Below are 15,831 nucleotides of genomic sequence, written 5' to 3' on the forward strand. Positions count from 1 at the left end.
TTCTTTATTGTCATGTGTCTCCCCATTAAACTGAAAGCTCCGTGAGGGCAGAGGCCATCATCTGTGCATCCCAATGTATATAATTTAGTTAGCAAACTACTCATTGAATAAAAGAGTAAAATTTATTTCCCACTTTGCCTGTTTATTTCTTCCACTGATCAACAAAATTTAAGTAACAGAAACCATGGGCAACCGTACTCAGTCCATTCTCCCTCTGAGCCATATTCTACGAAACAAACGCCCTCTTCCCTACCACAATCCTAAGAGCACAGAAACTGGAGCAGAAAAATCCTAAACGATCTGGTCCAATTCTTTCATTTTACAAATGAGAGTCATATCATTTATTCATGTTCACATGGCCAATTAGTATCAGACACACACAGAAAAAAACAAACCCCCAACCACTGTTTTCCTTCAATTTATATCCCATAACCATCACATCAAAGACAGACTGCCTACTATATATCCCATCAATTCAAAATCATCTAAGAATACCAAGTTTTCTTTAAATTTGTGTCTTCTAATCTATGTTATCTTACCAGAAAAATAAACAATTTTCAAAAGCACATATGGAGAAAATGTACCTTCCTGTCTCTAGTACTTTGACAAGGATGTGAAAAATACTTGGCACAGTCAAGATATGACCACTGGGGAAAGCTGGGTTATGAGTGCACGGGACCTCTCTGCATCACTTTTGCAACTACTTGTGAGTCTGCAATTATTTCAAAGTCAAAAGTTTAAAAAATAAATAAACATGACCCACCTACCGGATGCCACTCCCTGGGCCCACTAAGTCTATCACCTCACTCTTCTCCAAACTTTCCCAATGAGCTAGAAAAAGTTCCAACTACTTCTCAACCCAAGTTCCAGGAAGGGCTGGTGCAGCCACCCGAGGCCTAGCACAATGTCTGAGAAGCCCACAAACATTTACTGAACAAGGGAAACTAATCTAACCCTGTGCAGGCAACACATGGCAAATATTTACACAGGTCAAACTCAACTACCTCCTTCACCAGTTTGCCACTGGTCTGTGATCAGCATCGCTCCCCCAACCAAGACTGTAAGCCTACGAGCACTGACATCTGTTTTTAAAAAGCGATCCTCTCAGCATCTTATAGTTCTGGGACAGACCTAATATTTATGTTAATTATTCAAAGTTTTTAAATCTCATTTGTAAAAACAGAAAAGCAAACAAAAATAAATTACTCTAGCCTCAAAGGGCAGGAAAATACCCCATTCTCAAACAGACAGCTACAGAACCTATAGCCTGAGGGGAAAAGGATGGCTGGGGGCAGTGAGGAACTGGTTAGCTTGGCCCTATTTGCTGTCATCACTTAATTTTAAAACAAAGAAATGTGGGTGAGAGCCTTTTATACAGGGGTCCTCACACTTTTCTGTTCCTGATGATGGTGGTCCGTTTCGACACTATGAGAAGCACTACTTTAAATCCAAGAACCTCTTCAACCGAAAAGGCCACCACAATAAATGTTTTTACTACAATTTGGTTAGGTTATGTTACTCTTTTAAAACTTCAACACTATTGCCAGAAAGACTTTCCATTTCCAAAAAAGGTTTTAAACATATCATGCTCAAAACCAAAAACCCCTCAAGAATGTCCTAGAGTTCACCAAAGACAAGACTGAATCTTCATGCCAACTGAAGCAGCTTTTCACATTTCCAAAGAGACTTCTGAGGAGTCAAGCGCGCTGGAGAAGGAAAGCAAAAGACCAACTGGCCTAAAGTCCCCACTACTCAGCAGAGTTTTCTGAAACCAGAGACATTCTGGATGGTATGGGGTGGCTGCTAACCGCATACTGCCGCCTGTCTCTGGATGCAAGAATTGTACTTATTTTCCGGTATCTTTCGGCTGTCAGAAGTGGCAGAAAGATGAGCAACTGCCAAAGAAATCAGCCCCTACGTCATCTCTGACCTGCAGACCACGGGTTGCCAACCTGCCCAAGAGAAGACACCCGTTCCTGGTTCTGCATCCCCTCAGCAGTGACAGAAACCTAACAGAGAATCAATCGGAACATGTGGCACCAATTTGTATTCATGCCTGCTGGCAACTGCAGGAAGCAAAGAAAAAGCAGTTCCTATACTTCCCCAAACAACAACCATAGAAAGCAAAGGTGCACTGTCCAGAGCATCCTAGGACTCCCTCCTTCTCATTATTCTTTACCTATAATGATCAGAACACCTGATAAGCAGAAAAATGCAATCACTTATGGAAAACACCAAGGGACTTGTCGGAGATGAAGTTTAAATATCACTAGAAAGAGAAGCATACTAAGAGAATTTTAAACTAGATTTGCACACAAGAAAAATCACTTGTCTAGTGCTTCCTTTAAAGTTTCCATATGCAGATGATGACACACAGCACCAACTGGACTAGTTCAAATTCCCTTTGGACAGGAAACAAAGTCACTCCCACAACCTAAGAAAATAGATGATGAACTGCACAAGCCCACATACCCCTCTCTCCTCAAAGCTTTTCATATAAAACCCTGCTTTCATCATTTAGACATCAAAATAACCCTATATTGTCTCTGCTTCTTTGACTTTCTTCATCAAGTTAACTTGCACATCTCAAATCTGAGTTTTTCTTAAAGCCTACAAAACCCATCCTCTTCGACTTTTCAGGTCACAGAGCAGGCTTTCCTAGGAAAAAACACTCAGGTGAACCTCCACCAGGCCTCTAAGAGGGTCTTGGAGCCGCTCATGCAAAGCCCACCTCTGGAGTTTCAGATTGTCTGTGAGGAAAACCTGGTATCTGAGTTCACAAAAAGAGCTAGAACACCTTATGGTCTGAATTCTGGAACAGCAGATTCATGCTGGAGCAGAGCCAATTTCTTGAAATGGTAGGTTCTCAACACTTTCTTTTCTGTACTACAAAAAATGGGGCCTGAACTGATGAGAATGGAAATAAAATTCTACTGATTCATTAAAGAGAATTCACAGTGCTTCCTAGACTGGACACTGTCATAATCTTTATAACTAGCAATCTAGACTACCACTATTACTACTGAAATTTCAAAACATAATCTCTTTATATATAATATATATATACCAGTACTTTTCATTAACATGAAAATTTGCTATCGAGAAAAATGTACTTTTTTAAAAATTTTGAGTAGCTTTCTCCTATGAAAATTAACGTAACATTTTAGAGTCAAGAAAAATTTCAAAATACATAAAATTATATCCAGCATGATCACAACTATATTAAAAAAAAAAAATCCATGTATAGGAAAAATGGGACCAGAAAGTCACCAAAACATTACCAGTGATGGCAACCTTGCTAGACTTTATAAATTGATCTTTGTTTTCCAGATCTTCTATAAGAATGTTTTTTATAGCAAGGAATTTTTAAAAAATAAAAACTAAGAAGTAGCCAGACACTTGAAAACAACCCAAATTCCCATCAGCTAGAAAACAGATTACAAAACTGTATTATATCCAAACAACGAAATACTACTACCACAAATACAAAAGAAGAAAAACTGCTACACGTGCTAAGGAAAAGACACCAAACACGATTCCATTTGCATGAAATTCTAAAAAAGGCAAAATTACAGTGAGAGAAAGAAGAATAATTGTTTTCAGGGGCCTGATGGGGGAAGGGACTTTTGGGCACAAAGGAGCACAAGGGAATTTTTGAGGGTCATGAAAATGTTCTGTATCTTGATTGTGGTGGTAGTTACACAACTGTATACATTTGTCAAAACTCATCAAACTGTACACTTAAAAATGGGTGAATTTTACTGTATGTAAATTATACTTCAATAAAGCTGAGATACAAACTACATAAGGAGAACGAAAGTTGAAAACATTTTATTAAGGTGAATGACACCACTGGAAACTGAACAAATAACATTACTTTTGCTGTTCGGGTAAAACAAATTGTATTTTTATTTACATGTGAAATAACATTAATTTTTAACACTTTATTCAATATCCTGACAAAAATGATAATGTCACAAACCACAGTTATCTAAGAATTTACCATATTTCTCATTTTGAAGGGGTTTATTAGCACTACAGTGATCTATCAAGAAAATAACGTAAAATATGATCCCTCTAGAGAATAATTTCTAATAGCCAAGTTCAATTTACCAGTAGTCTTACCTCTATACATTAACTTAGAAGAATGCTGCAAACTTTTCATGACTTATTCTTATTCCTCAATGTTCCCCACAGAAAATCACTTAATTTCAAGAATCTTGTCTTTCCATCATTACATAACCATTATTACAAGCGACTTGCTGACAAAATGCTATCACACTGGAGGTTAAGAAATGACAGCATCAGTCAACCTGTAAGGAACATTAAGATTTCCAGTGTGATGCTGCCTGTCCTTCTAAGGCTATTATGCAAACAAATTTTCTCTTACTCTTAAGAATGTCAAATTTTGTTAACATGTTAAAACTCAGTTTTTTATGTAAAATTTCAAAACTGTCAGTCATAAAAAATAAGCATTTATGTGACAACAGGAAAATCTAAACAGATTGAACTTTGAGATTAAGGTAATTTTTTTTAAGTTTTCATCTTTGAGATACATAACGAAGGTATATCAATTAAATGATCTGAGGAAAAGGAATAAATAGGGAAGAGGCTTGAAACCAGACTGGCCACAAGTAGATAACTGTTGAAATTGGGTGATAACTCTTGTACATAGGTGTTCACTATACCATCCTCTCTACTTTTGTTCATGCTTTAAATTTTCCATAATAAAAAGCTTTAAAATAATTTTCACAGTAAAACTTAAAAATCAATTATAAAAACAAATCAACATTTCATAATTACAGTGACCCAGGAGGGCAGACTGTTGTCATTAATTCAGAATGCCAAGGTGTCAAAATGACAGAAACACGGACTATAACTGGAGTTTGTTTTCTTAACTTGAAGTACAGTCATCCCTCTGTCTCCGAGGGGCATGGGTTCCAGGAGCACCCGCAGATACCAAAATCCTCGGTTGCTTAAGTCCCTTTATAAAATAACCAGTACAATGAATAGTCTGCACTCAATATCTGCGCATGTGAAACCCATGGATACCAAGGGCCGAGTGTATATATGATAAAAACGGGGCAAAAAGTCATGAGTACATCATCCTGCAACATAAAATTACTCCACTCAATACACCCTGCAAAATCTACTTAGGCGTAATTTGACACAGTCTTCAGTGATTAAACTTTCCTTTAGAGACTATTTCCTCAATAACCTAATTGTTAAGGGAAAAACCCTGACCTTTCTAAAGTTCATCCCATTATTCCTAGTTGTACTCCTATGTACTATGTAATTTCCTTCCCAAGTGTCTGTTTACTCCTAAACCTACAATTTAGTCACTGATTTCTTGATTTATAACACTGATCTTCCCTCGTTTGTTTTGATTTTCAATTTTTTGTTTGGCTATTTCATACCCTGTCTTTAATCTTACTTTCCTTAAACAACTTAATCATTTTAGTGAAGCTTGCCTGTACCTTCCCAATAAAGTCACTCTAGCATTGTTGTTTCTAGGTAACAATCTCAACAATCAAAGAGTCAGATTTCCCACTGGTTTGGTGATGTGATGCTCTATTCCACCCTAATACTTGTGTTTTTTGGTGCAGCACAATTAAACTTTAGGCAGCTTTCAACTATTATAACCTCTACCCACCACAACCTTTGTTCATTCGGCTCCACATAATCCCTGGCCTATTTTCTGGCTCCTACTGAGTGGACGAGGATATGCTTGTCTTTAAAACCCAACAGTTCTTAATAAAAATAAGGAACAATCGGACTTCACTGGTGACGGAGTGGTTAAGAATCCGCCTGCCAATGCAGGGGACCTTGGTTCAAGCCCTGGTCCGGGAAGATCCCACATGCCATGCAGCAACTAAGCCCGTGCGCCACAACTACTGAGCATGCGCTCTAGAGCCCACAACGAGAAGCCACCGCAATGAGAAGCCCTCACACCGCAATGAAGAGTAGCCCCCGCTCACCCCAACTAGAGATAGCCCGAGCACAACAACGAAGACCCGACGCAGCCATAAATAAATTACTTAATTTTTTAAAAAAAGGAGCACTCACTAAATGCCATGCCTTGTGCAAAAAAGCACTTTCTATGTCAACGCTGCCCAACAGAATATGCAGTGATCATGGCACTGTTCTGTATCTGCACTGTCCAATCTGGTGCCACTAGCTACATGTGGGTACAGAGCACTTGAAATATGGCCACTGCTACCATGGAATTGACTTGTTAATCTTATTTCATTTTAATTAATTTCAATTTAAATAAGTCATGTTTTGAGACTAACTTACATTGCTTGAATTTTTCCTCATGAATTTCCATTTAGTTTTACATCTATGTACATTCAAGATAATCTACGACAGTTTCACAACCTCAGCACAACTGACATTTTGGACAGGTCCATACTGTATTGTGGGGCTGTCTTGTGCATTGCAGGGTGTTTAGCAACATCTCTGGTCTCTACCCTCTAGAGACCAGTAACAATGCCCCAACGGGGACAATCAAAAAATGTCTCCAGGGCTTCCCTGGTGGCACAGTGGTTGAGAGTCCACCTGCCGATGCAGGGGGCACGGCTTCGTGCCCCAGTCTGGGAAGATCCCACATGCCGCAGAGCGGCTGGGCCCGTGAGCCATGGCCACTGAGCCTGTGCGTCCGGAGCCTGTGCTCCGCAACGGGAGGGGCCACGACAGTGAGAGGCCCAAGCACCGGGGAAAAAAAAAGAAAAACAAAAAAAGTCTCCAAACACAGCCAAATATCCCCTGGGGAGCAAAAACTGCACCTAGCTGAGAATCGCTGATCTAAGACTAACAGTCTGGATTCTGCATTCAATGCTAAGGATATTCTAAGGCAATTTCTTTGAGTTCCTGCTTTTCTGTTTGGAAACCAGACAACACATAAAAGCAGTAAAAATTAACCATCTCTTTATAATATTTTCCACAGAACCTACATTGTAATATTGTGTTTTCCCACCTACTATCTCAACTATTCTTCACCAACCTTGCCGTGTGTACTATACCTGATTTAGAAACTGAGGTGTGAGGGACTTCCCTGGTGGTCCAATAGGTAAGACTCCGTGCTCCCAATGCAGGGGCCTGGGTTCAATCCCTGGTCAGGGAACTAGATCCCACACGCATGCCGCGACTAAGAGTTCGCATGCCACAACTAAAGATCCCGTGTGGCGCAACTAAGACACGGTACAGTCAAAATAAATAAATAAATATTTTTTAAAAAAAGAAAGAAACTGAGGTGTGAGGGGGGTGGGGAGGAGGAGAGACAGGGAGTGAGGTTGTAAGTGGTTAAATGACTCAATTACCACAACACAGTTAATAAGTAGCAGAGCTGAGACAAACCCAGATTTAGGAATTCCAAATTTCAAACCCCTGTCTACACTATCTTACTATGCAGCCTTACAGCATCTAAAGGGGGAGCTCCTTGGAGAAAAACCCTTTCGATATGACAATCTCAACCAAGACTGTTTATGATCACACAACACATTATAATGCCTAAAAGTGAAGCTCACAGGAAAATTCCACATACAGACCAAAACCGAGAACTGTTTTGCAATGTAGCCAACCTGCATCCCGAGGAGTAATTCAAGACAGGGACTCGTCACAGGGACACCATCACCTTAAAAGGTCTCTCCTAACCTAGTACTAGGAAAGGGTTAAGAGGGTCCACCCCCTGACAAAAGGCCTAAATCAATTTGGAGCCCAGGAGGGAGGAGTTGAGCGGAAAGGGAAATCAAAACTCTTAAGACAGGTAGGTGGCTGCTCAAAGGCTGTGATGACTCACAAAGCAGAGATTTCCCAGAGTACAGGCCATGTGGAATGCTGAAAAGAGCCCTGGACTTTAAACATCAGAAGACCCATCATGTGGACCTCTTCTGTCAGTACCCTGGATAAACTCTATAAACTCAGGGCCTGATTTTCCAGCTCATCAGTGAAAAAAGTGGTCTACATGACTTCTTTGGCACTTTCCAGGGTTTGGTGAGCTGGCACTTCCAGCTCTCCCCTTAATCGCAATGCCTAAGAACCATGTTCTTGTTATGGTTTTTGCTATTCCTCGAGACAATGTTTTAAGCAAGAACATAGCACTAACTGGAGAAATTCACTAGAAAGAAAATCAAAATGTCACACAAGAATCCGAGCACTGAATGATTTCAATTGCACACAATGAGTATTTGCTGAGGGTCAACGCTCTGCACCAGGGACCTTGTAATCACTCTGGAAAGCTACAACCAACATCCTAGGCTCTCTGAATTCCTCTCCTCTGCCCCAGCCATCCCCGCCTATATTCATCTACTGCATTATTTGGTCTCCCAGAGCCAATAATTAAAGATTTTAACCCAATATACAAATATACACCACAGAAATAGCAAGTACGAAAACACAAAGAAAAAAAAAAATCAGATACAAACAGTGTTTTTTTTAATGCTGAGTACATTTTAAATGTTTGAGCCATCACACTATTACACTAAATGAACTATATTACTTTTAACAGGATGTGGTTATTTTAAAAAGACAATTTATTTGTAGAATAAAATATTGGTGTTTTGAGACCCCTAAGTTTTCTTTGACTGAGCAATTTATTTGTAGCACCATGCTGCCTGTCCACTCTTACTGCTTTCCAGGTAAAGACTAAAGTCTACCTATTTATAGATCTTTCATCCCGAACTACCATTTATCATTTCACTTGTGACTATCATACATAGAAAATCAACCCATTGTTAACACACTCTTTTCTATTACCAAAACTTACTTCGGTAGATTTTTACCTGAAGACAAAAATATTCTGGGCTTATTCTAGTAAGTTGTAAGGTTCCAGAAAACCAACCTCGTTTGGAAACAGATTTCCCTCAAGCAATGCAGCAAAAGGTTGATCCTATTACTCTGCAACTAGGTAGGCAAACATGAACTTTCTTCTGAAGGGGAGACACAGAACAGCTCCACCACAAGTCAACTACTTTTCAAAACTAAAAAAGCATGACGACCTCAAATGATGCCTTCATAAGTCTCAACAGACCAGACATTTTTACTGCTACTAGATAAAACTAGAGGTTCCTAAGATTTTACCTACAGCCCTCTCCTATTGTTCAAGTATCTGCCTCCTTGATGCACACATTGTATGATCTCATCAGATCCACCTTTTTTATTTCTCATGAAATGAAAACTGAAGATGATCCAACTATTCTTAATATTGTATACCGACACTACAGAAATCAAAAACAAAGCTGATTGTTTACACCAGGAATGGAAAAAGAAAAGGTAGCTTTAAAAAAGATACATGTCAATTTCCAGACTAGCTGAAACAAAAGGAATGCTCAAAAATTATTCAAAGTGCCCAACAAAACTGCAAAATAGGTTTTGGCATGCACAGTCAATTGAGTAAGCTAATCAGGATTCTTGGTATATATAGTTAGGACTAATATAAAAAACATACCCTACTTCTCTCCTGGTGCAATTTTCTAAGTTACAAGACAAGTTGCACTACAAGCACTACCAACTCGGTTCTATGAATGACAGACACTACAGCTATACACACTACTAGAGTGGTTCTAAAATTTACAAAAAACCTTATGCGAAAGTCTTAACAAAAGATCTGTAATGAAACAAAATCGGAGTACAGATCGTATTACAAAATGTTAAAATAAATGACTTAAAACTTATTTCAGTATTTAAAGGAACTACGCGACAATTCCAAATGGTTAGTATTTTCAGAAAGTATTCCAAAAGTTTTACAAACATGTTAATAAATACTAAATGGTTACAGCAAAGATTAGACAAATGCAAACCCAACACCAGAAACCAAGCCTCCAGCTTCCCGGATTGAAAGGCTGTCCGCCCCACCTGAGGCGGTTAGATACTCCGAGACAGAGGCCAATATCTTAGCAGCAAGTTAGGCCTCTTCCTCCCGCCGGGAAGCTCACGACAAACAGGGCATCATGCAATTTATGTCACCCGGTCACTTAGCAAAAATTATATCTAACTTCTAAACTTGGGCCCAGATGGCCTTCCATATTTATAAGGAATAGAGAGCAGCGAAAGTGTTGGAATAGAAAGAGACTTAAAATGTCCCCCTTTCTGACTCTGTAAACATTTAGCCCATCATTAGAACTGAGTCCTAGATTCTAAGACTTGCTTTAATGGAGGCTTCCCTCAACCTCCTCGGAGTCTCTTTTGCAACAGTGAAGGAACTTTTCCTGCTTTATCTCAGCTCCCTGAGAACATGCGGCCCTGCAATTCAATATCCTAACCTGGCAGGGGAGGGTGGAGGAGGGAAGGAGAGGAATCCAGGGCCAAAACAGCCTTCTTATGAAAGGCAAAAAAAAAAAAAAAAAAATCATAATTCCTCCTCCGCCCATAGCAAAACCCATCCCAGAAATTTTACAGCGTGTTAAGAAAAGCAGCACTGCGAACTGCAAACGTAAGAGTTTTCCTTTGACTCCACGCTCGGCTTTCAGCTGTCAAATTACAACTCAGGAAAACACTATCATTAGAATAAAAACGGAAACAAAAAAGCTCGCACCACAGGGGCCGGGAGCAGGAGCTGCCTGCACCATTTCGGGAGTAGCAGAGCAAAAGAAAGCTAATCCACTTCCCCACCCGCGCCTAAATTCATCCCCTCCCCGGACAGGCAAACCTCACTGCAGGGGCTCAAATTTAATAATAATAACAATAATCATGGCGCTTCCTCCCTCCCCCACAACCGCGATCCGCTGGAAATCAGCTTCTCCCCACCCTCCCCGCTCCCCCGGGATCTCCAGGCCCCGCAGGTCCGACCACCACCCCAGACACAGCTCCCAGGGCCCCGGGCGAGCCCAGCCTAACCCGGCGCCCCTCGCCCGGCTTCTCCTCTTCCCTCTCTTTTTACCTCCACCATCCCCCATCCGCATTGTCTGTCTCAATTCAACTTTGACTAATATGGATTCCTCGAGCCTGGGCCGGGCGGTAATTACAGCTCCCCCCCACCGGGAGCCGGATCCCCCCCCATCTCCACCGAGTTCAACGCGGCTCCTTCGTGGAAGGGGGGGAGGAGGGACGAGGGTGTGGAGGGTGCACTGCGCTCTCCCGTCCACATCTCGCTTGCCCCCACAGCCCCGGGCCCCAGGGACCAGAAGTTTGCCCCGGAAGGGGCCTAGCCGTGTGCAGCGAGGACCCTCCCCCCTCACCGCCGGACGGCGCGTAAACACCGGCACCCGCCCCGGCGCGGCCCCGTGGGGGAGGTGGGGGGGAGGGGAGGGCGGGGAACGCGCCCCTCCCCCAGCCTGCCGGCCCGCCCGCCCGCCCGCCGGCCCTATTACCTGTCATTGAGCTGGTCCTCGGTGCCCGGCAGCGGGTGAACCACGAAATGGATGGACGTCATGGTGCTTCCTTCTCGTCCTCCTCCTGAGCACGGCCCCCCTCCCGCTCTGTTCCCCCCCCAACCCCTTCCCCTCCCCAAAACCCACAGCCGCCGCCGCCGCCCTCCAGTCCCCAAATGGAGAGAAGCAAATGCGCAGGGGCCGCCGCCGCCTCCCCGCCGGGCGTGTGTCCGCGGCGCGGCGTTCCGGCGGGGCGGGCAGGAGGGCGGATCAACACGCCACCCGCTCTCCCGGCGACAGCGCGCAGGAGTGCGAGGCCGGCGGCCGGAACCCGAGGCGCGCCGCCGCCAGCGGCAGCCGGGCGTCGGGAGAGGGGCCGACTGGGGAGGGACGAGCGGGACGGGCTGAGGGCTGCGGGGCCGGTGTGGTCCCGGTGGCGGACGGGGTCCGGACTAGGGAGGTGGGGAGGGAGATGAGCCCGCACCGCGCGTCACTGGCGAGAAGCCGCCGCCACCGCCAGCGCCTCCGCCGCCATCTTCACTTCTGCCCCAGTTTCTCCGTCTCGCAAGCTCCGCTCCCGAGCGGCGGGGGAGGGGCAAACGGGAGGAGGAGGAGGAGGAGGAGGGAGGAGACCGGCGGGCGGGGGCACGGCAGCGAGGGGGCGGGGCTCCGGGAAACGGGCGGTAAGACCCTTTCGATTGGGCGGCTCAACGTTGTCGGGCCACGACGCTGTAAGGCGCGTGCGGATTGGTCCGTTCGGCTCCCGAGCCCAGCCCCCGCCCCGGGGTGGGTGGGATATCTCCCGAGTGAGTGTTCCGGAGAGCACGTGTTAGGGAAAGAGGAGGCGGAGGGGGGAGGGGGGGAGGCGGCGAGCCGGCAGGGGCGGGGAGTCCGGGAGGGAGACATGTGTGTGTCCCCGGGGAGGTGGGAAGGAAGAGGGGTCCTTCGTTCTCTCGCTCTGATTTCCCCTGGGGCATCCCTAATTTTTTTTGCGGACCCTTAGGGGTTTTTTGTTTTTGTTTCTCGTCCTTCATCCTCAGTTACATTTAAAGTGGAAGTATAAAATCAGTTAAGGGGCAAGAAATACACAGCCTTTTATTGGAGAAGTAAGGTAGTTATGTAAGGGCCTTTCCAGAAGGTCCAATCGTAGGATCATAGAGCTGACTTTGCAGCACCTTCTTTTATCACCCCGATCTCCCCAATTTCCCCAACACCACCTATTACATACCCACACAAAGACAAAAAGTGGAAATTTCCACCAATTTCCTGATTTAAATGATTCATGATTTTTTACTCCTTTTAAATGAAAGATGATACATCTGTTCTACAAAGGTGTTTCGTTCCTCAGCTTATGATCAGTGGGATCATAAAGGCTCATTCTTGAATAGATCTGCTTTTTTCTAGGGAACCAGTTCATAGCTTTCTTCTTAAAGGCTTCCATGGCACCTTCAAAAAATCAAGTACCTCTTTCAAGAGAAAAAAGTGAAAACATGAAGCCTCTTCTCCAGTATTTTCAGTTAAATCAGGGGTCCTGTGAAACATTCTTAATTTTCAATATCACTTTTCTTCTGTTAATGCATTACACACACACACTTTTGCTCAGGAAGTTCTTTTGAACAAAATATATGAAAATTTATTTATAAATCAGGATAGAGTAGGTACCCCTTGAGACAGATAATGGAACACTTTTGTAGGTCACTAGCTCCAAAATGGCCCAGATTACTTTAGACTAAAAAGTGATTTCAAGGCCACTATTTATTAGAAATCCGTGGGAGCCACGGGGAAGCAGGGTAGACCAATGGATACTGCTAGTTTTAGAGCCAGACAGACCTGAATTTGTGCCCTGTTTCTGCTACTTAACTATGTGGCCTTGATTAAATCATTTAACCTATCATAGCATCTTTTTTTCTCATTTGTGAACTATTCCATAGTAATAGCTCTACATAGGGTTTTGGTGAAGCCTAAATAAAATAATGTATGTCAAGCATGGAGAGAACTTCATAACACTTAGTAGTCTCAGCAAAGGGGAGGCTTTTATTTGTCAAGTTGCTCACTATGTGCCATTTGACTACATACCACTTTATACACTTATGTCTTTTAATACTCAAATCACACTATGGAGTAAATAATATTATCCCCATTATATAGACGAGGACACTGAGGCTCAAACGCCTTAGGTAAGTGCTGAAGCTGAGACTTAAAACCAGGTCATCTAACTCTGATTCCATTGCTCTTTTCACTATACCACAGCTGCCATCTACTTAATAATTTAGAAGGAACAGACTATTCAAAGCCAATGGGAAAATGTGATATGATAAATACAATAAGAGTGCTATGAAAGTTAAAGGAGGAAGTGGTTCAACCAAGAAAATTAAGAAGTCATTTAAGCTGAGCTTTCAAGAATGTTCTGGGAAAATAGAACATCTAACTTAAACACAGTCATTTTAGATGTGCCCCTGGACAAACTCCAACCTCCATGCCCATACTTTGCTTCATTTCTCTTTCTTCCACATCTGTCTTTCTTCATCTTTTCATTGTGCTTCCACCCTGCTTCCAGCTTGATTTACCCACTGAGACTTTCTGTCCTGGTCAAAGGCTTGTCTTGTCACTCTAGGCAGCCCATTCAAACTGCCCACTTGGTCTTTGACTGAAAACCATCTTGGCATCGTCCAGGCTGTCATGTTAGGGAGAACTCTCATCTCCCCACACTTTGGTGGGTCACACTTTGAACAGTGAAAAACAAGAGTAAAGGCGGGCTTCCCTGGTGGCGCAGGGGTTGAGAGTCCGCCTGCCGATGCAGAGGACACAGGTTCCTGCCCCGGTCAGGGAGGATCCCACATTCCGCAGAGCAGATAGGCCGTGAGCCACGGCCGCTGAGCCTGTGTGTCCGGAGCCTGTGCTCCACGACAGGAGAGGCCACAGCAGTGAGAGGCCCGCGTACCACACACAAAAAAAGGAGTAAAGGCACAGAGTTGTGCAAGCCCATCACATGGATGGGGAAGGAGGGAGTACAGATAGGCAATGGAAATAAGCAAGGTTCAAGTAGAACCTTTTTGAAGAGTTAAAGTGCAATACAAATCTAGAAAAGGAGGCTGGAGTGGGCTTCTTTTCTAACAATTTGGGTTAATTCTCCCTTTGAGGACAACTGAAAAATTAACCAAAAATATTTCTTTAAATCAGCTTAAAGGCACAAGAGAGTTAACAAAATAATGATGAATTACCAAACTAGGAACCAAGGGATGAATAAGACCCAAGGAAGTGAATCCTGTGTTTGGAGCCACTTATCCCCCTGGGATGAATGCCAATTCCAGAAAGACCAAGTGAGAAGCCAAGAAGCTGAGCATTTCTTCTGACAAACACTCAGAGCTAAGACAAGAGGGATTAATGTCCAAGGTTCCCCAATGCAGTGGTGAGTGCTAATGAGCTCCTCTTACTTTACGTGGAGCCCTAAAGGACTGCACCTCTGAAATAAGCCATGTCTTAGATATGGTTTCCCCCAAAACATACCTTGAGACAAAGATTTGGCTATAAATAGTTTATTTAGGAAGTGATTACAGGAAGCACTATATGGAAATGGAGAAATGAGACAGCGAATGGAGAAAACCCAATAAAAGATGGGCTGATGAATGTTTTACCAGTGTGGACAACTGGAATTCAATCCCACTGGGGATAATCTGAGACACTGTGTAGGACATATCTTAGAAGTAGCCCACTGAGTGAGGAGGTGACTGAGGTATTTATCCATTAATTCCATCTCTCAATAGTTGAGGATTGCTCCTGGGTTGTTAACTCCCTAACACTTCAAGCTTTTCCCACTTGTGGGCAAAGCACACTCCTAAGGCCAAAAAATCACGTCAAGCATGAAAGAAACAGGACTTCCCTGGCTGTGCAGTGGTTAAGAATCCACCTGCCAATGCAGGGGACACAGGTTCAAGCCCTGGGCCGGGAAGATCCCACATGCCACGGAGCAACTAAGCCCATGCGCCACAACTACTGAGCCTGCGTTCTAGAGCCTGTGAGCCACTACTACTGAAGCCCGTGCACCCTATAGCCCGCGTGCCACAACAAGAGAAGCCACCGTGATGAGAAGCCCGCACACCGCAACAACGAGTAACCCCCACTTGCCACAACTAGAGAAAGCCCGCGTGTAGCAACAAAGACCCAACACAGCCAAAAAAAAATTAAAATAAAAAAAAAATGAAAGAAACATAAAGATACTCGGCAGGGGGCGGGGGAAAGGGGAGAGAAAGAAAGAAAAAGAAATGTGAGAAATTTTAAGCAGTCAGCCCATATTAAAGGTTTTTATTCAAGTAAAAGAAAAATGGTTCCCCAGTGTAAGCTCAGAGAGGCATAAATAGATGAAGAATAAAAAGGAAAAATATGTAGGTATATGAATGTTGACTGAATAAACAAACAGGACTCAAAAATCCAAAACTCTGACAATATCAAATGCTGGCAAGGATGTAGAACAACAAGAACTCTCATCCATTGCTGGTGGGAATGCAAAACGGTACACCTATCTTAG

The 15,831-nt window shown here is 43.3% G+C and overlaps 1 protein-coding gene across 5 annotated transcripts in view; it reads right to left on the reverse strand.

The window, feature by feature from the left end:
* UBR5 (ubiquitin protein ligase E3 component n-recognin 5) overlaps positions 1-11,884 on the reverse strand; it is a 143,136-nt gene extending 131,252 nt beyond the window's left edge. For all 5 annotated transcript variants that reach the window (XM_059042978.2, XM_059042977.2, XM_067017424.1 and 2 more), the window contains exon 1: positions 11,307-11,884. In XM_059042978.2, coding sequence (XP_058898961.1) covers positions 11,307-11,368 — 62 coding nt within the window. In that variant the 5' untranslated portion in view covers positions 11,369-11,884. The remainder of the gene's footprint in view (positions 1-11,306) is intronic.
* Positions 11,885-15,831: the final 3,947 nt, after the last annotated feature.

Source organism: Kogia breviceps, chromosome 17 (assembly GCF_026419965.1).
Source record: "Kogia breviceps isolate mKogBre1 chromosome 17, mKogBre1 haplotype 1, whole genome shotgun sequence".
In the NCBI taxonomy this organism is placed as follows: Eukaryota; Metazoa; Chordata; class Mammalia; order Artiodactyla; family Physeteridae; genus Kogia; species Kogia breviceps.